The sequence below is a fragment of the Epinephelus fuscoguttatus genome, linkage group LG1 (assembly GCF_011397635.1).
Source record: "Epinephelus fuscoguttatus linkage group LG1, E.fuscoguttatus.final_Chr_v1".
NCBI lineage: Eukaryota > Metazoa > Chordata > Actinopteri > Perciformes > Serranidae > Epinephelus > Epinephelus fuscoguttatus.
In genome coordinates, this window is record NC_064752.1 from 38,191,555 (window position 1) to 38,217,463 (window position 25,909).

Consider the following 25,909-nt stretch of genomic DNA (forward strand, 5'->3'; position numbering starts at 1 on the left):
TAGACAGGAAACATGAAACAGCTACCCTATATCCAAAGGTGAAGGAAAAGTTGGCAATAACATGCTATATTTAATCTGTTTAATACATACAGAAACCTAAGTGTAAAAATGACATGACAATGACCATATATAAACCAATAAGATATAATGTGTTGGTTAGTAAGCTTTAGAGGTGTGTGTAGGTGGATCTTGTTACCACCATTGTTCCAAGGCAAGCTAATTGTTTTCCACTTTCATGCTAAGCTAACTGGCCTCTAGCTTCAGCTACATATTTTATCTTGCAGATATATAAATGATAGTTATCAATCTTCTGCTCTAACTCTTGGCAAGAAAGTGAATAACCCAAAATGTCAAACTAGTCCTTTAACCAATGAACTGAAGTAAAATTCTGCTCCAGCTGTTTTGCAGGTTACACTTTACTCCAATTTTGACAATTAGCTGTCATTATTTCATCAAAATAAGAAACTAATTTCCCTAAACTGATATAATGTGTCAATCAAATCCACACATCTCATTATTAAATATTATTATTTCATCAAGGTTACAGTATTTACTTGAAGCTAATATTCATGTGCACACATAATTTTTATTCAAAGTGTATTATTACAACTTCTATATTTTGCTCAGAGTTTCCCGCTTGTAATGTTCACAGTGTTATTTTCTTTGGTTTTAATTTCTGTGATTTGATTGATCCAAATATTAATTTATAAAGAACTGGAGAACTCAAATTTAACTGTAGGAGGAAAAAAAACTCACTAACTTGATTTTTTGTTTTTTTCTAGATGTCAACATCCTTATGATGGGCAGAGGAGCTGAGAGAAAAGAGAAGGCTGCTCCCCTGAAAAGAGATTATGTAGTGACAAGAGAAATATTTTTAAGAGCTATTTTGTGCATGTTTTATCTCCAAGAAACTGCCTTCTCCTGTCCCTCTTCTTTTTATTCTTTACTGTCCTGCATCATTACCTGCAAACCCAAATTAGTATCTTCATTTTCCTCTTTATGTAATTCATTAATATGCCCCTTAAATCAGTTTCACTTCTTAATCATTTTTATTCTCTTTAACGTCTTCTTGTATTTTATTCCCTATTGCAATGAACTGTAGACATCCAGATTTATCCTGTGCGTCCTCGCTTCCTCGCTCAGAGGGGACAGACAGTGAGGCAGGGAGAGAAAGCAGGAGCTGCCCATAAATTGCTTTGGAAGAGGAGAGGGGAGAGACAGAGCTGGAGACAGAGCGGATGCATTGGCAGGAGCAGAGTTGAGGGTTTCTCTCTCTCCCTCCTGTCTCTCTCTTTTGTTGTGTCGACACAGATAAAAATCTGATGCGCACTGGCAAGGACCACCACCACCACTACCACCTCACTGCAAGCGTCTCATCCCCTGCCTGTTTGTCTGAGCTGAATCTAGTGTGGAGCCGGTTGTGCGGCAGGCTAACAGTGGGCTAGCAGGGGGCTGCAAGGCTCTGTGGCAGCCAGAAGAGGAGGAAAAAAAGGAGGAGGGGCTGTGGTGAGCTGGTGGGCTTCCTCTGCCTCACAGACACATTTTATTGACTTGCTAATTGGATGAGGCACTCGGAGGAGAGGATGCGGTGACCGAGAGGAGCTGCTTTCCAGAGGAGGGATACGGGCAAAAAGAAGCATCGCTTGGGTTGCTTAAACCTGGCTACTTCATCTCTTTTTTTAAAAAAAATTCTGGAGACATAACAACAGATGTTTTTCAGCATCTCCCAGTGACCCTCACACCGTGCATACGTAATTTTATGCATGACATTGTCGAATGGAGGCTCCAGCTGCCAGACGCTTCGTGACAAGTGAATGATTTCCATTTTGATGTTTTTGCACCCTGTTCCCTTTCACCTGTTTTTTTTTCTTGGACTCATCAGCTGGAGCTCTTTTTTTGGCAGCCTTGTTTGATGTGCCGTTGGATATGAATGGTAATCTGATGGCGAGATAAATTCTTCATCAATTCTAATGTATAAGGGACTGTGCAATGGATATTCTTCAGGAAAAATGAAGGTATGATATGAGCAAAAGCCAAGACCCATACTGTAGTAAGGTGGCATTATTCAGCCAGTATTAATTTTCAGTCCCTAGTCAAGAAATGGATCAAGCGAATGCATTGGCTGTTGCATAATTCCAGGCTGAAATCAGAGGCTGAGACATCAACACAGTGAAAAGAAATGTCTCCTTGTAGCTATCCGTGTGTCTACTTGTCAGATTTCCACAGAATAAATGAGTTTAAGAAGGAAAGCAAAGCGAAGAGAGACAAGGATTATGAATGAATCAGTCGTAGAGACCGGTACTATCGCTGTGCATTGAAGAGGATTAATGGAGGCATTAAAAAACAGTCTAGACTTGTTTCACCACTGGGTCAGTCTTTTAAATACATTCTGCAAATTTGCAATTTGAAGCATTCCTCTTTTCCCCCGCACTTACTCTTCACGTCTTTATCGAAGGTTCATATAAAAGGAAACTTGGATTCCTGTCAAGTGCACAGGCCTGATATCAGACATAATCAGCTTCACAAGGTTTGATCAGGTGTCTGTGTTTGATCTTGATCTTAGATTTTTCTCTCTCCTCTGCTCCAGTCTTGCCCCAGTTGCCATGACTGAGGCGTGCAGGTCTGGCTAGGTCAGAGAGCAGGTGCCACTGTGCTGAAGTCTGCTGTCCCAATGAGCAAGGCAGGCAACCCACAGAGACGCACCACCTACCTCATTTCCCTCACTCTGGTGAAGGTTGAGGCTGTGCCAGAGGATGTAGCAGGGAACCAGAGGGAGGCTCTTCCAGAGGGGGAAGGGAGCCCGAAGAAGGATGGGGAGGAGGTGAGCAATGTCCCTGAAAAGGAGGAAGAACCTGTATGTGTTCAAGTGGAGGAAAAAGAAAACACACAGGCGGGAGAAGAGGTGGAACAGGTGCAGTATGGCAAGTATGGCAGCCCTGTCGATAACTGGGGGAAGCCTGAGAGGAGAGAAACTCATGGACACCAAAAAGACATTGTGTCAGTTGGTAAAAGCAAAGACACTTCTTTTGTACATCCACCTGTTCGGCAAATGGTCAAAGTGTACGGAGGAACTACATCGGAGGGAACTGTGCGCAGAGAGGGGCCACGCTCAGACGCCATGCGCCCTAAGACAGAGATTTACAGAGAGCCCCCCATGCTGTTCCTAAAGGGGGAAAATGGAGCAGACCTGAGCAGCCGATCACGTTGCAGCCTCCCTTTCTCCATCCCGCCACAGGTCAACCAGCGTCCCGAAATCCTGATGAGGTCACACGCAGGAAGCAACTCTGCATGCTGGAGGGAACTCAGAGAGGCCAACACAAGCCTGTATCACTCTGCCAGGACTTTGGATCGAAGGGATAACCGTTTTGGGGACCAGTCCCCCTTAATGGCAGCTACAACTCTGGGGCCTTACAGGGCGTCCTGGGCCGACAGTGACGGCAGGGGCACGCTCATTCGCCCCGGAGCTCCTGTCAGTGGAGGATTTTCAGGCATAATGACCAGGGACAGCCCTCAGGGGGACAGATTTAAGACGGTGTCTGTTTCCTTGCCTGCACCTCCTGCCACCGACGTGTCCAGGCCTCAAAGGAAAGGTACAAGTCGTACCCTGGACAACAGCGACCTACATTCCCCCTCTGAGGATCTGAAGAAAGGGAAAGAGGGCCAGGGAGGAACAATCCAGCGTGCCCCTCCCCGCGACCGAAAGATGCTCAAATTCATCAGTGGCATTTTCACCAAAAGTACATCAGTGTCAACTAGCGTCAGCACAGCACCTCCCCTCTATCCAGCTGTAGAGAGGGGCTCAAGTGAAGAGGAAGGTAAGGCCACCTCAAGCACCTACCGGACTGACAGGGTCTTTACGTAACATTTACACTTATGTTTTATACCAACATTTCTGTTCAAATAATGTCATACATTTCTTCTTAATGATTATGAACCGCACAGTGCTGCACATACCTAACAAAATAAGGAGGAAAACAATGACATAGAGGGCGGCTGGTCACATGACGCAACAGAAAAACATTCATACAGCACTGTAGAAGAGATAGGAACGTCATCTCTGTGAGAATTTGGTGATGTGACGGTCACCTCCCCCATTAGTGCTCACTTGGGCTGAAATTAAGCGACTATGAAGACCATTTTATTTAATGTAATTACACAGGATCACATATCCATTGTCATTTATGTTGCCCTCTCTGGAGTTTGGTGAACCTAAACCAAAGAAATGTGCTCCCACTTACTCCCAGTAATGCTCTAATGCTCTTCTAATTCATTCATATACGAATATGTTTCACTTATTTGGGCATAATCGCAGTAAATTATACACAGTTGCGATATTCAGTTATCAGGTCAGTATACTTTTATCATGCTTACTGTCATGCAAAGTGGTTTGGGGTTGGCTTTCACACTTAAATAAATTCAGTGTATTCTGTGATTATTTTCATTTAGAATAAGTTGTTGTAGTTTCCCTGGATGACATGTTAATTGAAAGCTTTGCTGATCAATAGCTAGGGATGTACTGGTGCACCGTACGAACAACAAACAGATATAGAAATTGTCTGTATGCATACTCGGAAGGGGCAGGATTGAATAAAGTTGTTATTTAAACCTTTAATTGACATAGGTTGATCAAAAGATGCTATATTTATTATTTATTTGAGAGCTTTTTACAGAACAGGCTCAGCACTGAGCTTTAGATCATTTTTTAATCACAAGAATAAGAGATTGAACACAGCTGCCCAAAGGAAGATTTTCCTTCATCACGAGTGTGGATACTGCCACATTTGACTCAGATTATATTCACACTCATAAAAAATACATGGTCTGTACTGAAAACTTACATCATCCGAGTATTCAGCTCATCCCTGTGAACAGCGTCAGTGTTGGGTGATAAGAAGCAGGTTTAGACTTCAGCTGAAGACCAACCAGCCTGTCTGAGATCAGTTCTAGGTAACCTCTCCTGTTCTGCTGTTTCATGTCGAGTCCTCAGTGTATCTGAATCTAATTCTCAAGGCTACAAAATAAGTTGATGAATATGGTGAAAATATTTTGCCAGTTATATCTAAAACTGAGGTGCAGCTTTGAAATTTAACGCAGACCCATAGAAAAACAATATGAGGACCTTTCATGGGAGCTGAAGGAAGTTTCAAACTTTCAAGACAAAATGACATCTAATGTTACAGTGCGGCAGGTATTAAAGGTTATTAAAACTTATAAGGCATTTGTGCACTTAAAAATCAGATTTTATTCCATGATAGCACAAATGGGTACACCAGAGCTCATTTTCATCTTTGATCCAGAGCTGATATGGGTATGGTTATTTGTTTAGGCGTCTGACTGACAACTAATCAACAATTTTGACAATTAATCAATTGTTTTAGTAAATTTTCAAGCAAAACTACCAAACATTCTTTGTTTCCCTCTTCAGATAGGAGAATTTGCTGCTTCTCTTTGTCTTGTGTGATAGTTGTCAGTGTTTTGGGCACTGTTGGGTTAAGATACTTGAATTTTAGGAAATCATCATGGACATTTTTCACTGTTTGCTGACATTTCATAGGCCAAACAATCACTTTCTCAAATAGCCAGATTAACTGAGAGTGAGAATAATCATTACAGCCCAATAATAATCACTAAATCATCTCACTAGATGATCTAAATGTAAAGTTAATCATCTTCCTTTACAAACACTGGATCTACTTCTAAAGATTTCCTCTCTCTCCTCCAAGAGGTCTGTAAATAAAAACTGTTGCAAAGATAAAAACATGACAAACATATAAGGAAACTAAAGCCAACTAGAAATAGGATTTTATCTTTATTAATGTTGCTCACAAAGTTTTAAAAAATTTGAACAGATTGTTCTTTTTCAATGTCACTGTACATTTTAACAGTGAAGAGGGTAAAACTGTTGTAACAGTTATAATACTCTCTGTACTTCCACTAATGTGCTCAGTGTTCTCTGTTTTGAGGAGTTCCTGAAACCCTGACACACAGACAAATAGAAATTAGTTCAGTCTTGTCAAAAACCACGAAAACACTTCATGAAATATTCAGACCTCTCCATTTGAAATAAAGGAAATGATGTGACTTCATCAATCTTTAATCTTTATTGATATATTCTAAAGAAAATCATCTTTGACAGAGAGTGTGGTATTGGAGTAAGCTCTGAATAATTTGTCAGGAGTAAGTGGGACATGAATAATTAAGGTTGGGGATACACAGGGCTGTGTTCATCGGAGGAGTGAGGAGAGCGGGAACCTGCCACTTCCTGCTCTGTGCGCGGAGTTAATCAGCCTTCAAATGGAGCCCATTCATTCGTCGATGTCGTGTTTAAGTGTTTGCGAGCAGCATCGTCAACATTGTGTCATGTTGAACCTGTAATTTCAGTTCAGTGTTGTGTCAGTATGTGGTCCACAGATAAACATAATCAGATTTAATTGAAAAAATATTGGTCATCATTGTCAAGACACCCACTGCCATATTTTTAGCATCATACGTGCACAGGTGGACATCATGTCTCTATGCCTCTCACACACGTCGCTGTATCCATGAGAGACCATTTATTGTATAGACACCCGGACTGGAGGCTTCTGGAAAATGGAGTTGCCATGGCAACAGCAAGCCGCGAGAGATGCTGTTTGGTCTGTGGCGTGACGCTGTTGATGGAGGCGAGGGGGGGGGGGTTGTGGGCGTGGGGGTTGCCCAAAGATGGGGATGAGGGAGAGTTGCACGGTTTTAAAGTTAGAATCTGTGTCCCCGGAGAGGCGGTCGACGATATGGCTCCGCCCGAGCTCTGCATGACCCAGTGGCTTCTGAGATTGTGTGTGTGTGTGTTCAAATGGTGTCTGTGTCTCTGGTGTCGATGGTTTCTGCATTGATTTACATCTGTGAACACTTTCACCGTCTGCTCCACAGAGTGTGAACAGTATGTGTGTTTGGGTGCGTGTGTCCACACTGGCAGTCATTTGTCTTTCATTGCTCAGGCTCATATCTGCAGATGTGTGTAGTGTTCCTCATGACTGTGTGTGTGTGTGTGTCCGTCCATCCATCCATGTGTTTTATTATTGAATGTCCATTTACAGAGATTAATGCCAAAACACTTAAACCAACATGTTTAGTGGAACCTCACTATAAAGGTAGCAATACATTTAATGAAAGGGACAGTTCACCCCAAAATCAAAAATACATATTTTCCTCTTACTTGTAATGCTACTTATCAGTCTAGATTGTTTTGGTGTGAGATGCTGAGTGTTGGAGATATCACCTGTAGAGATTTCTGCCTTCTCTCTAATATAATGGAACTAGATGGTGCTCAGCTTGTGATGCTCAAAGTGCCAAAAAATATATTTGAAAAACTTAACAGCAATGTCGCTTTCCAGAAATCATGACCTGGTTGCTCAAGGTAATCCACAGACCTTGTTTTGAGCAGTTTCATGTAGGAACTATTTTCTCTTTATTGAACTACACCCACCAACTGTATCAGCTTGCAGAAGGACGTGTGCATCTATTGTTAGCTCACCTAGCATTAGTGAGCTAGCTAACATTAACTCAGCCAAGGAGAACAGCGTTAATGTTTACATCTGGCACTGCAACAAGCACAAGCCTCTCGCCCATGAGTAGATACACACTTCCCTCTGTGCGGTGATACAGATATCAGGTGTAGTTCGATAGAAAGTAAATAGTTCCTACATGAAACTGCTCACAACAAGGTCTGTGGATTATCTTGGGTAACGGGGTCATGATTTCTGGAAAGAGACATTGCTGTTGAGTTTTTCAAATGTGGGTATGTTTTTATTTATGTATTTATTCGCATTCTGAGCAAGTGCCATCTAGTTCCATTATATTTCAGACATCTCTGCGGCCAATATCTGCAACAATCAGCATCTCACACCAAAACAATCTCAACTGATAAATAACTACAGGTAAGAGAAAAAAATATGTATTTTTGATTTTGGAGGGAACTGTCTCTTTAAGCCTTTGAAATGTAAAACATGTTTGTCAATAGCAGACTATTGTACATAATTTAATAAAAGAAATCGGCTTGTTTTAAGAATTGCTTCAATAATCACGCCTTGTTTCAAGGTATTGACTCCACTGGAGACAGACTTATAATGTACTTGCTGAACCTCTTTTTTTATTTTAAGAAACATTTTATGGCTGAATATTAAAGACTTGTGATTCATGTTTTCTGTAGTGTGGAACACAAATATATCCATGGCCTCAGAGTTAAATTACAGCAATAAAACTAAGGATAAGAATAAATTTGAACATTTGCTGTAGTGCCGTAACTCCCACACTATGACTCCAGTAAAAAACGGAACAAATGTAATTAACTTTGCTGTCTATACCATCTCATTTGGCCTTTTTACAAAGTCTTATTTTGGTATATCAGCGCCAAATCTGATAACTTGCTAAACCCACTGCTACGCAATAAACCTGCACAGCTGGTGGATCATTATGATCACAGTTAAGAGATGAAGTAGATATATTTGGCCATAATCTCACAAACTATTTTTCATCATGACACTTGGAACATGATGCGGGTTTCACTCAGTTCTTATCAGGACAACCAAAGTCAGAAAACTAACACAAATACTGCTCTATATGAGCTTCCAATAAATGGTGATAGATCATCTTCATAATGTAAACGTTCAAATGTGATGAAATATTATTAATTTTTATTTTTATTTATCCTTTATTTAACCAGACAGATCCCATTGAGATGCTATATCTCTAGCAATTCCTGGTCAAAGTGGGCAGCAAATTAAAAACTTCTTAAAAACTTGCAGGTACAAGCACAGACAGGGACAGATGAGATTGCTTAAAACATATTAATACACAACAACAGACACATACAGGTGCATTGGCTTTTCACAGGGAGTTAATTTACATTTATGTCATTTATTTGTCTTCATAGGATTTTTGTATATCTTCATTAATAAGTGAGTAGAGTTAGTCAAATTCTGATACAACTCAACAACTATAAAGACCTGACAGAGAAATGGGATTGCTTACACTAACTGTGAAGGTGCTGACATTAGCTGCAACCTAAAAATGATGGTCTGTAACGAGATGAGTCACTTGACAGCAGTTATCTTCTATCATTTCTAAAAGAGCCATTTCATTTTTGTCTGGTACAAAATACAATTGCACATAAAGTCACCAAAATCACACAATTGAACACTCAGTAGGCTATAAAAACATCCATCTTAACAAGTCATTTGGTCCCAGACTCAGCCCTTGAAATCACCAATAAGTGCAATAATTTCCCTCTCCCCAGGGCAGCTTCCGCTTTTTATTAAAGACTTTTGAGATTCTGGTCAATATAACCGAACAGTACTGGATGAAATAGAGCGCTGTGCGAGTATTATGACGTTGGCTGACTCAGTACCAGACAATAATTCTAAACTCTCAAGCAACAACTCCTGTATTAACACATCATTTTTATTTGAACTTATTTGACTTTTCTCAAATGCAAATCTGCGCCTTTCAAAAGTCTTTCTGAATTAGGTTTCACCTTCTTGATACTGTAGAGCACCCAGTGGCATATTCTGTCTCCTTTCAGTTGACACTAACTTCTATAAAATTCATGAAATGTGGGGAAACTGCACTGGGAACAAGATGAATCATCTCACCACAGTTCGCTGAATTCCTTTTTAAGATTAATACTTTTTCAAGGCTGAATAAAAGAATAAATGACTTGGTAGAGGGGCTTTTTTTCAAGGTTATCATAATATGATAAAAGGACAAAAATAAAAAAAGTGGTGTGTTTAACAATGTTTGGGTCAACTGAAGATATCTGGTATGCTCCCTAACTCATGTAAATTAAAATGCTGGGTGCTCACTGTGACTGTGTGGGAGCTGCAGTGTCTCTGCACCCAGTGGGGAGGCTCGGACACCGTGACTCTCTTCACTGTGCTGAGTCCACAGGCAGTCAGACCAAACCCTGCCGGCTGTCAGCACTAACTCTTTTAAAGGGACATGCCAACATTTTGGGAAATATGCTTAGTTTTCTACCTTCGCCAAAGTCTGGTACCATGTTCTTTGTTAGCTTAGCTTATCACTAAGACTGGAAACAGGGGGGCATAGTTAGCCTAGTTAGCTCTTTTAAACCAGTGACCAGAGATAGCCTGTGCTACTCATGGTGACGTGGCCCACTTTGCCCATTTTCCTGACTCCAAACAAAACCCAGGTGACTCATGGATGTGTTGATAACTAGCTGAGATGCAGTAACATGCACTTAAGAGCATTTTGAAGTTGTTAAAATTGAATTTTCTTTTTGCTCTTAATGGAGGCTAATCCCCTTTATTTCCTGTTTGTACCATCACAGACACACTTCTTAAAGCAATCAGACATTTTTAATAAATAGTTAGCTGTCATGCTCACAGTCAGGCATAAAGACTGGAAGAAGGGGGGAACTGTTAGCCCACATGTTAGCTCTATTTAAAGTGAAGTCACAGCTTCCAGCAGCTCCAAAGTTGTCTTATCTGTTGTTTTTATCCTGTATTGTGTGTTATATGGCAAGTTACCAAAATCACTCAGGTACTGTGCTTATTTTTTTAATGTTTTAATTAACGTGTAGCCCCTTTTTGTTTTCTTCAGCTGCGTGCACCAGCAGTCAAGAATGGACCATGAGTCAAACCGTACAAGAGCTTCACCTGGTAAGCCTGAGAACATACGCTGGCTTTTACATACTCCTGTATTAACACATCATTTTTTTGGTGAGTGGAATTAATTGCTAAATTTAATATTTTCTCTCTGTCTGTGTGTTTGTGTTCTGCAGGGTGTTTTGGGAGGTCTGTGCAGTGGGAAATCCGCTCTGGTCCACAGACACTTGACAGGAAGTTACCTGCAGCTGGAGAATGCTGAGGGTTGGTTTCATGTCCTCATCTACCACCTTCATGTGTTTTTTTTCTGTGATGATGTCAGTACACAACTGACAATAGAGCTAACATTAATAGAGCGCTGAAGAGAGGACGTTCATTTATGGGCCGAAGCAGAAGTTAGCGTTGCCCTGGTTTCCTTGTCAAAAAGCCAACGAGATTTTTCCATTGGATTTTGGATTATTGCAGAAAATAAGTTATGTCACAAGCAAGAATTCCTAATACTTACAAATCTCGTTCAGATAATGTCCTCTAAGCGTAAATGCAATCACCATAAGTGAAAAGCTAACTTAAGGCCAAAAGCGAACTACACCGCGGTCACATGACTTCAATGTTGCCACTGCAACAAGGCTGTAAAGCTGTGTTCGGTGTGACGACATCTTGTAGTCTCACCTAGCCACTTGTTAGCAACTGCCTTTTTAGACACTTAAAAGCTTCAGAATTCCCAAGTGGGGTATTTACTGAAGTATTTTTTGTCATAGAACTAAGCTTGTGTTAACCTCAGACCTTATTTCAGGCATCTAACCAAAAACCCATTCAAAAAAACCCATTGCCTTCGAGACAATGGAACCAGGAGTGCTAAAATACTAGCAAATGTGTGGGTTTCAGAACTCATTCCTGCAACACTCCACATTCATTTGAGATGATCCAGGGCCAGGGCATGCTATTGATGTTATCACTAGTTATACATGTGCTTTTCCTGCTATAACAAGTCAACCTACAAACTGAAAAAGATCTACTGCTGTGTGTTTGCAGGGCGCCAGTACATTAAGGACGTCCTGGTTGATGGACAGAGCCATCTGATGATAATCAGAGAAGAGACAGAACTCCCAGGTGCTCAGGTGGGTTTGAACTTGGTGAATGTGAACAGCCAAATAAACCTTACTCAACCTGCTCCTGTGTATTCTGAGTGCTCTTTTTCTTCTTCTCCTCTCTTCTTCTTAGTTTGCAAGTTGGGTGGATGCAGTTATCTTGGTCTTCAGTTTGGAAAATGAAGCCAGCTTCCAGGAAGTTTATAAAATCTACCACCAGCTCGCTCTCCACCGGCCTGTTTCTGAGATACCTTTCATAGTAGTCGGGACTCAAGGTGAGACACTCACATGCAGTATGTGCTTTGATTCGAATATTTGCAGAGATGCACTTATTGTTGTGGTTTATGCTTTCTCTAGATAAGATCAGCAGCACCAACCCCAGAGTAATAGATGATGCCAGGGCCAGACAGCTCTGCTCAGATGTGCGACGCTGCACATACTACGAAACTTGTGCGACATATGGCCTCAACGTGAACAGAGTCTTCACTGATGGTATGTGTGCGGACAAGCATGCTGCAGAAGATGCAAATTTATTTGAGTTATGTGACTTTATTAGGGCTAATGTTCAATTAGGTTTCTTTTGTTTGACAGCTGCTCAGAAGATCATGACAGCCAAGAAGCAAGCTGCTCTACTGGCTTCCTGTAAATCTCTCCCTAACTCTCCCAGTCACTCTGGAGGCTCCACCCCAGTGTCGGGTGTCTTTCCAGGACAGGTAAAACCATTGTGCACCATCTGTTCCGCACAATCTGGAAAATAATGGTACAAAGTTGCACCACTGACGTGTGCCTTTTCTTACTGAATATACTGCATATTTCAGTCTTGCTATTGGGCTATTTTTAAAGGCTGTCAGCATGTAACAAACTCAATTATTTCCCTTTTCTGCTCAATTATCACCCCCCCCCCCCTTCTGACTCTCTCCTCTCTTTAGGCCAGTAATGGTGGTCAGAGCAGTGATTACTCCTCATCACTTCCCTCCACTCCTGTGATCAGTCATAAAGAGATCGGCAAAACAGTGAGAGGGGAAAAGCAGGATAGTGCCACACCTGGGTCAGTCCGCAGTGCCACCCGGAGACGCACCACCAGATTTGCGGTACATATCAGTCAAGCATATTTTAGGGGCCAGAGCAGTCCTTATGCACCCTTTTACTTTTAAACCCTCCCCTCCTCCTTCTGTTTTTTCTTTTTCTTTTTTTATGTTTAAGTCATGATACAGATATAGCTATATGCTGTGCAGCTTTAATAAGCCGAATGGAGCTGATATTCAACTAATTTCGAAAGATATCACCCAAATTAATAAGCCAGCTTTTGCAGTCAGCAGAAAGTCACATTTCCAAATACTTTTTATGGATCTGTAATGAAATGCATAGCAATTCATAAGGAAAACTCCCATAATTCATGAGTTCTAAACTGTATTCTTTAACCAATTACCCCATTCCTGCCTCTGATGCAGTTATTGCTTCTCTCGTACTTTGTCTAGGGTCGGAGAGGCAGTGACTCAAACAGAAGGAGTGCAGACTGTAAGGGAGATCTGGGCAGTGGACGCTGCATTCCCATCAAACAGGTAGGACACAGATTTGTACTTTGCAGTAGCAAATATGATGTATCTAATGACCCTCTGCAGAGGACAACACACCAGCAGTCACTTCAAATCAAACGTGTGAAAGCAGTTTCATCATGTGGAGCGATGAAGTGTTGTGATCTCTCATACTGGCCTGATGAATAGGATGGCGGGCGTTTTTGGCAGCCAGCAGTCATCATGCTGCCGAATGTGCGAGATGAACACACGAGACGTTTGCAATAAATTTTCACTCTTTGGTTTTGTCACCTCCATCAGGGCATCTTGCTGAAGCGCAGTGGGAACTCGCTCAACAAAGAATGGAAGAAGAAGTATGTCACGCTGTCCAACGACGGCATACTGTCCTATCACTCCAGTGTCAATGTGAGTCAGTGTGTTGACGGAGCTCTAAAGCATTATGCTGCTGAAAGCACCACAGACAGCTAGTGGAGGATGTGTAATGGCTGATGTTTGGCTTGGCAGGACTACATGCTGAATACCCCTGGGAAGGAGATGGACCTGTTGCGAGTGACAGTGAAGGTGCCAGGAAAGCGACCACCTCGTGCTGTACCCGCCTGTGGCCTTCCAGCTGGGCTCAACGGGCGTGTCAAAGATGTGCCAGGACCTGAGGGTGTCAGTCCAGGTCAAAGAATAAACACATCTTTTTGAAAATTTACTTTAGATACCTCAACAAAGTACACAAAACTAAACCAATTCCTTTAACTTAATTTGTGCATAGGCATAAGACAATCAAAGAACACAATCTAAGCGCAGAATCGGAGCTATCAGAGGACTTATAGTAATAAACTTCACTTATGTATAAGGTGATTCATGTGCTCCTATAACAAGGCTGAAATTGAAGATATGTCATAGCTTTCCACACTGGCACTTTTCTTCATGGACCCCAAGTGGCAAACTCAAGGGCTGAAAAATGAAACTAAGGCTTAAGTGCCAAAAACTGCAGTTCCTCAACTGACCACTTGAGGCTGGCTCCAAAAGCCAGTCAGTCCCCATAGACATCCATGTTAAAATGCCCAACTTTACAGCAGAAATAAACATGTTTACAGCCTGGCACAAAAAGTAGTTTTGCTCTCTATAGCTAGTTTCCTCGTCCATGACAACTGTACGGGGGGTGATTTTTTACATAATTCACCCATTCAAATTTTATTTCGGCCTAAAGTTACACATATTTAAGGGCGTGGCCACTTTGAGTGACAGGCTGTCTTCAAGGCATGAATCAGATCCACCTGTCGCTTCTCCACTGCTCCAACCTCTCGTCCAAATATGGTCACTTCTGGCACCAAAAATCCAAGATGGCAACAGCCAAAATGCTGAAATCGAGGCTTCAGAACAGCAATCCACAAACCAACAGGTGATGTCATGATTTCTACGTCCATTATTTTTACACAGTCTGGGGTGGAGCCGCAGTGCATGTAAGTTACTTTAATGTAGAACCTCATGACCCTGAATAGTAACGAGCAGGAATGGTAAAAAGACAAAAAGAAACAATTATAAAAAGGTGGAGCTGGGGGAAAAGCAGAAGTCAGAAATACAATTAATCCACTGTTCCTTAGTTTTAAGACTCATTGTGAAGAGGGGTCAAGCCTCTGTACAAGAGAGGGTGAAAAAATTGCAAGGGAATGCAAAATCTTTGCAAAAGGACAAAAGAGCATCATAAGGGATTTTGCAAGTTTTGCAAGTGTGTGAAAGACTTCAGGACTTCCTCAGTCATGTATCTTTTATTTTCTCTGCAGTTCACACAGAATCAGTAATATGTTTTTTAATATCAGTCGCTCTGCTTTGCATTTGATGTTTGTCTAAATGACTCCATTGTTAAGTGCATGCTTGCTGTCATCTCTTTAGTCCCTGTAAGCGCCAGCAGCCTCCTGCAGGTGGAGGAAATGGAAGGGCTGGGTGGCGCACTGTTCCTGAGGGGCAACAGAGGCGTGCAGCGATGTCCCTCTACACTATCTAACCACGCTCAAAGCGTTGGTGAGTAAAGGACCTTCATCTGCGCATATATTTAGCTGCCCAAAAGAACATGTTTTGTACCAGATAAATTTGGCATGTGTTTGTTTGATATTGTTGCCAGACTCTGCAGTTGAGGGTGTGTCCAGCTCCTCCTCCACCAAAGATGTAGGCTCCTCCTCTCCGGTGACAGACAGGAAAAAGCATCGTAGAAAGAAGAGCATGAACCAGAAAGGAGATGCAACCATGGGCCAAGCTGATGGTATACACTGACAACTCCATATTCTTTTTTATGCATTTAAGAAGTCCCCAACGATAAAAGCAACAATCACACTCTGCTCAACTTTACATTCAATTTGGTGAACAGTTTCTCTCTTTTTCTCTCACTGGCTTTTCTCGCTCTGACTTTTCCTGTCTTCTTGTGCAGCCAAGCGCAAAATGTGGAAACTTAAAAGCTTTGGTAGCTTAAGAAACGTAAGCAAGACAGGTAATGTTGATCTGTCATTTTGCACCTTTCAAACTCTGACTGACCCTCAACACATGTCAGTCTGTCTGCAGTTCTGTTCTTGTGCTTTCCTGTCACATTATATCCTATCAAGTTTCTGTTGTAGAATGTCTAAATTACACACAGACCTCTAAATTATTTTATCTACATGTATGCAAATTTTAGCATTTGGTTAAAATTCAACAGTTCTCTTATATAAGATTTTCTTATGCCTAGTAGTGGTCAGACGTGGATCTTAACTGTGCTGATGCATGCAAACTAAAACGGCCTTTTTAGTTCATCATGTTAAATTATTAATGAAGTGGCTGCATTTGTGAGGCTGCTTTAACTTTACAAATGGGCAGAACAATCCCTGATGAAAAATCTCTCGTTTCCATCGTGTTTTTCTGTGTCAGACGAGGACAACTTTGACTTCCTCATCGTGTCGAGCACCGGCCAGACGTGGCACTTTGAAGCCCAGAGTGTGGAGGAGAGGGACTCCTGGGTCCAAGCCATTGAGAGCCAGATCCTGGCCAGCCTGCAGCTGTGCGAGAGCAGCAAAAACAAGGCAAGACTGAACAAAAGGCAGCGATAATATAAGTGACAAATGACAAAATATTATGAATAGTTTCATGTTTCATGCAGCTGCAATGCCATTTTAGTACAGCCTAAGATGCTCCTTTATTACTGTTGTGTGTTCCTGTCTGCGTTGAGGAAGGCAGAGTCGCACACAGTGAGGTTGTATTTATGCAGATCAGGTGCTGTAGCGCAATACTGGTACCCATATTGGCATGAAATAGTGTCTGTATTTCCATCTGCTCACAGCAGCTCTTACTGCAAGTCTACAGAACAGTTCTTTAGGCTTTTGTTGGCAGAGACACACACAGAATGTAAGAGCTCAGCTGCTCCACACATTTATTGTACGACATGAAATGTAAATTCAAATTTAAAAGGGACATAATCTGCCCTTGGAAGAACATTTGAAGGGCCATATAATCATTTTGTGTTCTGTGTATTTGCGCCCTGGGACTGCTGGATAAGAACAGTTTTCTCTCAGGAGAAGCTGGCCTAGGAAACTCTTACTGCTGCTACTTTTAAAAAGGGGTGAAGGCAGCTAATTTGATCAGCCATTACCCAAAAAACCCACCCCATCTCCAGAAGTGTATGTGCCAAAGTAACAGTCCTGTCCACTAATGGACTGTGCTGGTTTCTGTTCTTGAGTGGGAAGTACATCTTGGTGTGGAATTAGCTCAATTATCCCCAAAGATAATAATTGCCTCTAATATAATGATTCTGAATAATTACTTTAATCCCATGATGCATTTCTCTATGAGTGTTAAAAGAATTGCATGTCCTAGGAGGCCAGCACCAATAATTTTATAGCTTTAAATGCTAATAATAATGATTATAGCCATTTAACACTGCTTCCTCACTCAGAGATTTGGAAATTATAATCATTGTTATTAGTAATGAGAGCAGTTATCAGAGCTGATATCACAGCTGGTGTGTTTTTTTTCTCATTTTAGCCATATACTGTGTGTTACCCACAGGCTCGCAAGAACAGCCAGAGTGAAGCAGTGGTCCTGCAGGCGATCCGCAACGCCAAGGGCAACAATTTCTGTGTTGACTGTGATGCTCCAAGTTAGTGACACACATTAATAACTTTTCTCCTCTTTGTACATGTTTGTATCTTTCGGTGCATTACAGCCCATTCAAACACATCTAAAGGGAGCTTTCTATATCTCAGACTGAACAAAGGACTACCTTGTACGATTTATTGGCATCTAACACACTCTGTGTTAAAATACAGTTGCTTATTAATAATTCACATGTTGTAAAATCACAAAATATTCCTAAAAGTCAGATGACAAAATGGAATTTCATTTAATTTACATGCTATAAACACTGTAACTGTGTGAGAATCACTGATTGACATAGTGACCATTCATGTGCCATCATTCTTTTACCATCTTTGTAATTGTGTGTGTGTATGTATGTGTTGTATTACATATTTAGGTAACACTCTCCATGATGACCACATCTATAGTGTGTTATGGGAGCATCCATAGTGAATTATAATGCATTCATAATGCTTCATGACTACATTCATAATACATCTACAATCATAAAACATTATAGATGTGACTTCTAATGAATCGTAAGTGTCAAGCATGTTATGGATGCACTTGACTGGTTATAAACTAGAGGTTGGCTGATGGCGCTTATGATACATTATGAATACCTACACACACCTCAACAATCAACTGTACTAAAGACTCATAGATTGCTATAAGAGTCCTTGCAGTAACATAAATTATCATTGTATGTATTAAGTCAAATGAAATACATATTGATGCTTCTTTAATAATGCATGATTTATCGTAATGTTTCATTGTTGGCAGCAAGTAAAGTGTAAGATGCCAAGATGCAGAGAATCACAAGTCAAATTTTTCTGCATTGTAACTCACCACAGATGCCCCCACACCACACTACAAATGTGATCTTTATAGAAAGCAGGACCCATATTTCTTATATGCAGAGGAAAAAATAGTGTTATATTTCATGATTATTGTTTTCATGTTGTGTCATTGTTTAAACTTGTTGACTTGTTCATTTAGAACAGAGGCCAAACTCATTACCTTAATGCCTTACTGAACCTGAACTTTGTTGTCATCCAGGCAACAGTAACCTTTTTACTTCAATAAGGGAAATTGTTTGCTAAAAAAAATGCAACAGTGTTAATTGCAAAGTAAATTAACCACAAAGACATGTACAAACATTTTGATGCATGCAAATCATATTAGAGTGTAAACAGGCAACACCCCCAAGGGTTTCTAAATGGTGTCATTGTTGGTGCCACTGTCACAAAGACTACCGGATCACTTTCCATTTCCCTCAGAGCCGTGCAGCTACCAACTGTGAATAGTTACCACAGTTACTTAGGCTGTTCCACCGTCTGCCACTTCAAGTACTGGGGATAGTGGCTGCAAAGAACTTGCAAATTCACACTCTTCGGTAACTGGGGATAGCTACCGATAGCTACCTGGGAAACAATAGCGCTCGTCTTCCTGTTTTGTTTGCACAATGGTTGATGCGCTGCTTTTGTGCCGTAAATGAAGCCTTCATTTTCCCAGGAAATCATACCTGGTGACAGACAGAATTACATAGTGAAAGTGTGGCTTTGAGGGAACCAATCTAAACCCAGACAGGGTCATTTTTCTACAACCATTACACCTACACCATTACATTGTGCAATCAACATTTACGTCATGATAATAAGTTAAGCCACTTAATGTAAACATAATATCATTAATATACCCTATAATTATAATCAGTGTCTCTGATATGACTAAATCAAACAAAGACAGATCAAATGCTGAATATACTTATAGAGTTGGAACACTTTAAAGGGCCAGAGTTTCAGGGGAATAAAATGTTTGGCACATTGGCCACACATTAAACAGCCCTGTTTTAATCCCATCCAAACAGGATTTCACACAGCTTCAGTCAGTTTTGCTGCATGACTTGGCCTAAGGATTTAAATTCCACACAACAAATTAAAATGGCATGAATCTGTCATCCATATGCACATAGTTCAGTTTCAGATAAAGTGGCAGCCTAATTTGTTGTGTGTGGCCTTCTTCTCCAAGATCCAACCTGGGCCAGTCTGAACCTGGGTGCTCTCATATGCATCGAGTGTTCAGGGATCCACAGAAACCTGGGGACCCACCTGTCGCGAGTTCGCTCGTTGGACCTTGATGATCTGCCACGAGAGCTCACGCTGGTGCTCAGTGCCATTGGCAACCACATGGTCAACAGTATATGGGAGGCACGCACGCTGGGCCGCCGCAAACCAGCACCTGATGCTACACGGTAGAGATCATAATGTTAGGAGATGAAACATTATTGATGTGCTATACTGCAACACTGCTGTGGTTAAATGTTTCACAGTATGTAGGTGGGAGCTGCATACTCAGAAATGATGTGTGTGTCTCAGCAGAGAGAAATTGTTGACGAGAAGCTGGAAGTGTATTTCACTGAATATTCATCATTTCTGTTTGCTTTCTTTGCCTGTTCAGTGAGGAGCGGGAATCATGGATCAGGGCCAAATATGAGCAGAAACTGTTTGTGGCACCGTTGCCCCCTCCCACTCCTGGCGAGGGCCCAGACATCACACTATCTGGCCGTCTTCTGTTGGCAGTGATGGAGCACAACCTCCCAAAGCTGCTGCTCCTTTTGGCCCACTGCACTAAGGAGGACATTAATGCTCCGCTCAGCCTGGCGCTCTCCTGCAGGTCACTCTTAGCGCTGCGATTGCCTGGCTCTGCCCTGCATGCTGCCTGTCAGCAGGCCGATGTGGTGATGACGCAGCTCCTTGTTTGGGTGTGTTTCCCTCCTACTTTGTTATAGGAATCAATAAAACCTTTGTATGGCTGGTCTGATTCATATCACCACAGAAGTGCAAAGCACAGGAGTAGAGATAATGTTACAGTGATTGTGCAGTATCGACAAAGTGTGAAATGATTTTAGATTTCTTCTTAGTGTGAAATATCATGTTGAGTTATGCAAAACTGGCCAGATAATAAATGTTACCCTTCAAGAACCTCTAAGTAACTCCCTCAGCAAAAAAACAAAAAGCTTTAAAACAGATGACTCAGCAGACCACTCAAGGTGATCTATAAGTGTGAACGGCACTAAAGCTCATTGAGTCCCACATTGTTGGGATAATTTAAGACAGGCCTGTTAGGTTCAAGTTGCAAATTATTCCACTGGACAAAACTTCCTTAAAGGAATACTTCACTCACAGAATGATCATGTGTATTTTAATTACTCACCCCGTGTTATGTTGAATTCGGAAAGAAAACTTAATCTTTTTAACATGCCTCCACGATAAATGAAGAATCCAAATATGAAGAAAATTCTTAATGAATTAAAGTCACAGGGGTCTGCATTTAACAACAGCAAAACTATCTCAACATCAGTTTACAAACTCTCACACAACTTGTGCAGTATAATCCAAGTCTCATTTATCCAGTAGTATGCGCAGTGCTTCCTAAACACATGGATTTTAGTGTTTATGTTACGGTTTTAGCAAAAATGCATGTGTTTGAGACACACTGAGCACATGACTGGATAAATAAGACTTGGATTATACTGCAGGAGTTGTGTGAGAGTTTGTAAACAGATGTTTTGATATAGTTTTGCTGTTGTTAAACACGCCCCCTGTGACTTTAATTTATTAAGAATTCTTTCAGTTTTTGGATTCTTCGTTCACAGTGGAGGCATGTGAGAATGTTTTTTTTTTCCAAATTCAACATTACACAGGGTGAGTAACTGAAATACAAATGATCATTTGGGGGTTGAAGTATTCCTTTAAAATGTAGAATATGATATAATCTAATCCATTTATTTATCTTCCCTTTTAATTCACTTCAGTATGGCTGTGATGTTCGGCACCGGGATGCTCAGGGGCAGACAGCTCTGGTTCTGGCTCGCAATGCTGGCAGTCAGGAGTGTGTCGACATCTTACTCCAGCACGGATGCCCGAATGAACCAGCCTCCTCCTTCTCTGTCGCCACGACAGTTGGCTTTGCAGCAGCCGCCACACCCAGCTTCCCTGTTGCCATGGCGCCAAGCCTGACGGTTGCCACGACACTCAAGATCTCGCACAAGAGCGGCGGCACCAGCTTGAGTTACAGCACCTCCAGAAGAGCAGTGTCATAATCGAAATGTGGTGTGGTACAGTGCGTGTATGTGTGTGTGTGTGTGCGTGTGTGTCGCTTTGCCCTCATACTGTCCTGGCCTGCAGGACGGATGAACACATTGCCAGATGTTGCACTCCCCGAGGCTTTAAAGGGTGTGTGAGTGTGTTTGTCAGGGATGAAAACACACACTGGTGATAACACAGGCACATTCTGCTTGAATGATTTAACCAAAACGAAAAAGAGAAATTTTCCTGACTACACTTTCTACGTAAGTTAAAACAATGTGACATTACATCCAGATGCCTCTGCGTTTGGATTCAGTAGGAATGTATTGCACTGTATACCAGCTGGTATTCATATTTCATCATGCAGTCAATATTCAACTTAATTCACCACTCAGTTAAGAATGGGAATTTGCCTTCAGCCTCAAACAGCTTATCTGAGCATTAAGGGCCCAGAAGTAAAGAACTGCAATAAGTTTACGATTTCATAGACAGACGTTAACGTTAAACACATCCACACATTACTGACAACGAATGTCACTTTTAAATTCAGAGTGCATATATACTGTGTTATGTTCAACACAGCTGGTCGTTCAGTACATAAATAATGTTGTGTAAGTTGAAAAAAAACCACTTTACAGTGGCTAAAAAAAGAGACGCCACTTTAAAAATAAAATAACTGTATAGAAATGCATTGATTAAAAATATTATAATTCTAAAAAATTTAAAAGTGCTTCATTTTCGAGATTGTTATTGTATGATTTGTACAGTTGGTTCTGTGTATAAAAACTCAAAGGGTTACTCGTAGCTGTTCAGAAATTTCCTGTGCAGCCTCCTGGTTTGGTTTTCCTTTAACAACCACCTGATTAACTCTTTGACATCCGAGACTGAGATTTCTATGTTATGTTTGTATCACTGTGTGTGACATGAACACTGTACATGACGTGTGCATTATGAGCAGCTCATCATCAAGGCAAGTGAAATACTAGACGTGTAAATGCCTTGATTTTGATTGAATGTATACAAAAACAAGACGGTTTAAGTTCATTATTTCCAACACTAACATGTTTTCCAAGATGATGCAGTGTCGGTGGACTGTTGGGGCGTTTTATTTTTTAATTAACTCATATTATTCCTGCTGTGACTAATAGAAAGTACGGTTTAATAGATTAAAACTCAGCAATGGTTCTGATCTATAAAACTGAGCCTATGAATGACTATAATTATATTTGTAAGTGGATGAAAATCAACATGAAATAGAGGAATGTTGCCCAATTTAATATGTTAAAAAAATGGCATAAAAAACAACCCTCCTGCAGTACTGTATGTATTTTTGTGTTAATCTGAAGACTCCGCTGAGTGTACATGTCTGTGATGTAAGCATCTCTCTCCATTTGTATTTTTTTACTCATGCAATGATTCATAGAGCATTCATTATCAATACACTAAGGCTACTGCCCAAGCTGTGATGTTTTGTACAGAGTTGTGTGTGATTCTCTGTGTCTGATCTCGTCGCAGACCTCATTTCAAAACAGCAAGCTGAGGTGATTTTTTTATTTATCTCATTTCCAGCTGTGTCAAAATTAACAACAGCAGTTAATAAGGGTGAGGGAGGCTTCAGCAGGCAGGAGCAACATGCAGCATAGTTGCCTCACATATGCTGATGCGTAGAGGGTCTGTGTTTCAAACAGCTCATGTTGAGAGCTGTTTTATGGACAGGTGGAGCCAGTAGCCATCACTTAACTTGCCTAGTGTTTGAAGGTGAGATCTTCTGGATCAAACCAGTTCTTGTTAAAGGTCCCTACTGGCTTTGACCTACTTCTTTCTAGGTCGATGTCATGGTCTCATTTTTATACTATAATACCACGGCTGAGACAGTTTCAGTTACATGGATTCACAGTAAGAAAGGGATTTTTCTGGGCAAACACACAAAGAGACAATGGTGACATGATATAGGAATGTTTACAGATAATTAAGAGTCATAAGTGTTGATATTGAAGAACAACTAGGTAGGTATACATTATAAAGGAACAGTTCACCCAAAACACAATAAACGTTTTATTTCTTTTTACCAGATATGTAATCTCTATAAACAGATATCACCATACATATACTGAATTTGTAGGTGACAGGACAAAGTTTTGGAAGAGTTCTGTTTTCCATTTGTAGTCTGAGTATAGACCAATTACGTTAGAGTGGGAGGTAAACAGTCTATTTGGAGAGGTGAAGCACAACGGCTGAAATGCAATCTCGGAATCCACTGACTGTCGATGGGTTCGGATTTAATATGATTTAGCATAATATTAGGTTTTTTTATGCATTTATCTGCATCGATATGCTAATATCTGTTTATAGAGATTAGCCAAAATGACTGGTGCACCAAAGAGGAGGTCTTGGCGCAGATATTTGCTCACTATACTGGATCTCCCAAAATCCCGCCTTTTTTGTTTGTTTGTTTTGTTTTGTTTTTCTGAGCTGAAAAAGCTATGACCTGCCCTAATCTAACTCTGATTGGCTATTTTCATTGCCTGAATCGGTTGGGTTTAGGCAAGAAGAGTGGGAGTGGTTAGGATTTAGGGTGAGAAGGTCAGGGTAAACCAATCAGAGGCAGAGTAGGACGGGTGATGGGTTTGGAGATTGCCTAAAATGCTATCTATGTTTCCAAACAGAATATTGTCAGTGGCATTTGGTTCATAGAATGCAAAATCCCAAAGGGAAAGAAAATATATACACAGAAAAGAGAAAAACTCATCAGCAGCAACAAAGTTGTTCCTAATAAGAAATTAAGCTTGTTGTGAATAATTTTCAGTTGCGCTTGCTGTTCATAACTTCAATTTAGCCTGGTCATAACATAAGTGTTTGCTGGAATTTCACAAATTACTAAATTAAAAGGGTTGCAACATACAAAATACTACCTGACAGGGTTGCACCAGCTATAGTGCTGTCAAATCAAGAGCAATCAACTAAGTCAATCAAAAGTTACTGTAACATCAAAAGCTAACATTGTTTTAGAGAAATTGTCTTTACTATTTACTATATATCACAGCCAGCACTCCCCACAGAAACAACCAGATATACATCATACATGAAATATATACTTGGTTACATCTACACACACACACACACACACACATTCATGCAAGCTCTGCTCATTTTTAAAGTCCTGTATCTGCGACCAGATGGCATCAATGTGAAGTGTGGGCTGAGGGGGTGATCAGTGCCATTTGCTATTTTGGGTGCGAGGCATACAAAAGATATATTATTTGTAAATGTAAGTAGTACTTTGTTTTATATTTGTCAGCATATGTGGAGAAATTTGTGTTTGTGAGTTAATAGGTTAGTAATACGCTGAGAGGAAAAATATCTACACTAACGTAAGTGATATTATTTATGTTATAGTCATTTAGTCAAATTCGTAATTTGAGGTATGTTGTGTTATTTTTGTGAAATGCAATTTAAAATCTTCAAGTTTTACATCATTATTAAACAACATTTATCGAGGTTCAGGTCACATCCGTTGACCATATTACATTTGCATTTGCATGTTATACTACTCTTTACTCTGAACAGCTCATATGTTATTTAAGTTGAGACAGTTTTATTTCTGTAACCCAGGATCAGAAATCACAAATTTGTCTCAATTAGCTTTGCAATCTGTACAACACTGAAACATGTCATTCACACAAAGAGAAAAAAATACAAAGCACACAGAGAAGAGGCTGAACCTCCAGCAGGACGGAGTTCCAGATCCAAACGAGGATGGGGCACTGACAGTCAGGACAGAGGGAGAGAGGTCCCAGGGGAGCCAATGGTCCAGCACAGAGAAGCTTGAGTTAAGAGAGAGTGGCACACAGTGCAAGTGTTGGGGATATCAGCCGTGAAAATGTCTGCCTTCTCTTAATTATAATAGAACTAGATGGCACTTGGCTTATGGTGCTCAAAGCGCCAAAGAAAAAAAAGAAAAAAGAAGAAGAGATACATTTGAAAAACTCAGCAGTAATCACTTTCCAGAAATCATGACCTGGTTACTCATAATAATAATCCACAGACCTTGTTGTGAACAGTTTTGTGTAGGAACTATTTTCTTACTACCAAACCACACTGGCCAACCGTATCACTGCACAGAAGGAAGAGTGCATCTACTGCTAGCTCACCTAGCACCACTGAGCTAGCTAACATTACAGCTCAGCTGAGGAGGATGCAATTAATGTTTACATCATGTGCTGTCAGGAGCAGAGCCTCTCTTCCATGAGTTGGGAAGTCACAGTGGGCTAATCTAATGTGTGTAACAGCAGCAACAAAAAGTTTGCTGATCCTGTGGGGAATCGGGTTGGTCCCCTGGTGCTGGGTTTGCACTGGCTGAGTTCAAGTTGCACAGCCACTAATTGAAGGTCCATCTCCACAGCTGCCATCTGTTCTTCTCCCGGCAAAGTAGTCTCCTAGTGGCAGGGGGTAAAGTGGAGGAACCGTATGGTGCACCAGCATGCTAAAGTGTACTTTTATTA

The 25,909-nt window shown here is 40.9% G+C and overlaps 1 protein-coding gene across 1 annotated transcript; it reads left to right on the forward strand.

Moving 5' to 3' along the window:
- Positions 1–865: 865 nt before the first annotated feature.
- LOC125895361 (arf-GAP with GTPase, ANK repeat and PH domain-containing protein 1-like) lies at positions 866–22,861 on the forward strand. Its single transcript, XM_049587121.1, has 20 exons — positions 866–2,015; positions 2,588–3,815; positions 10,597–10,655; positions 10,778–10,865; positions 11,634–11,719; positions 11,823–11,964; positions 12,047–12,181; positions 12,281–12,402; positions 12,619–12,780; positions 13,168–13,251; positions 13,525–13,629; positions 13,729–13,888; positions 15,109–15,237; positions 15,338–15,475; positions 15,641–15,700; positions 16,114–16,265; positions 17,248–17,338; positions 19,348–19,570; positions 19,777–20,080; positions 21,134–22,861. The coding sequence occupies exons 2-20, from the start codon at positions 2,672–2,674 to the stop codon at positions 21,419–21,421; spliced, it is 3,672 nt and encodes a 1,223-aa protein (XP_049443078.1). The 5' UTR covers positions 866–2,015; positions 2,588–2,671; the 3' UTR covers positions 21,422–22,861.
- The last annotated feature ends 3,048 nt before the right edge of the window (positions 22,862–25,909 follow it).

Bases quoted from the DNA above. Each gene is read 5' to 3' on its own strand.
- LOC125895361 (XM_049587121.1), top strand. From the start codon at position 2,672: ATGAGCAAGGCAGGCAACCCACAGAGACGCACCACCTACCTCATTTCC. The intron at 11,965-12,046 runs GTGAGACACTCA...TGCTTTCTCTAG, and splicing joins CATAGTAGTCGGGACTCAAG to ATAAGATCAGCAGCACCAAC. The intron at 12,403-12,618 runs GTAAAACCATTG...TCCTCTCTTTAG, and splicing joins CGGGTGTCTTTCCAGGACAG to GCCAGTAATGGTGGTCAGAG.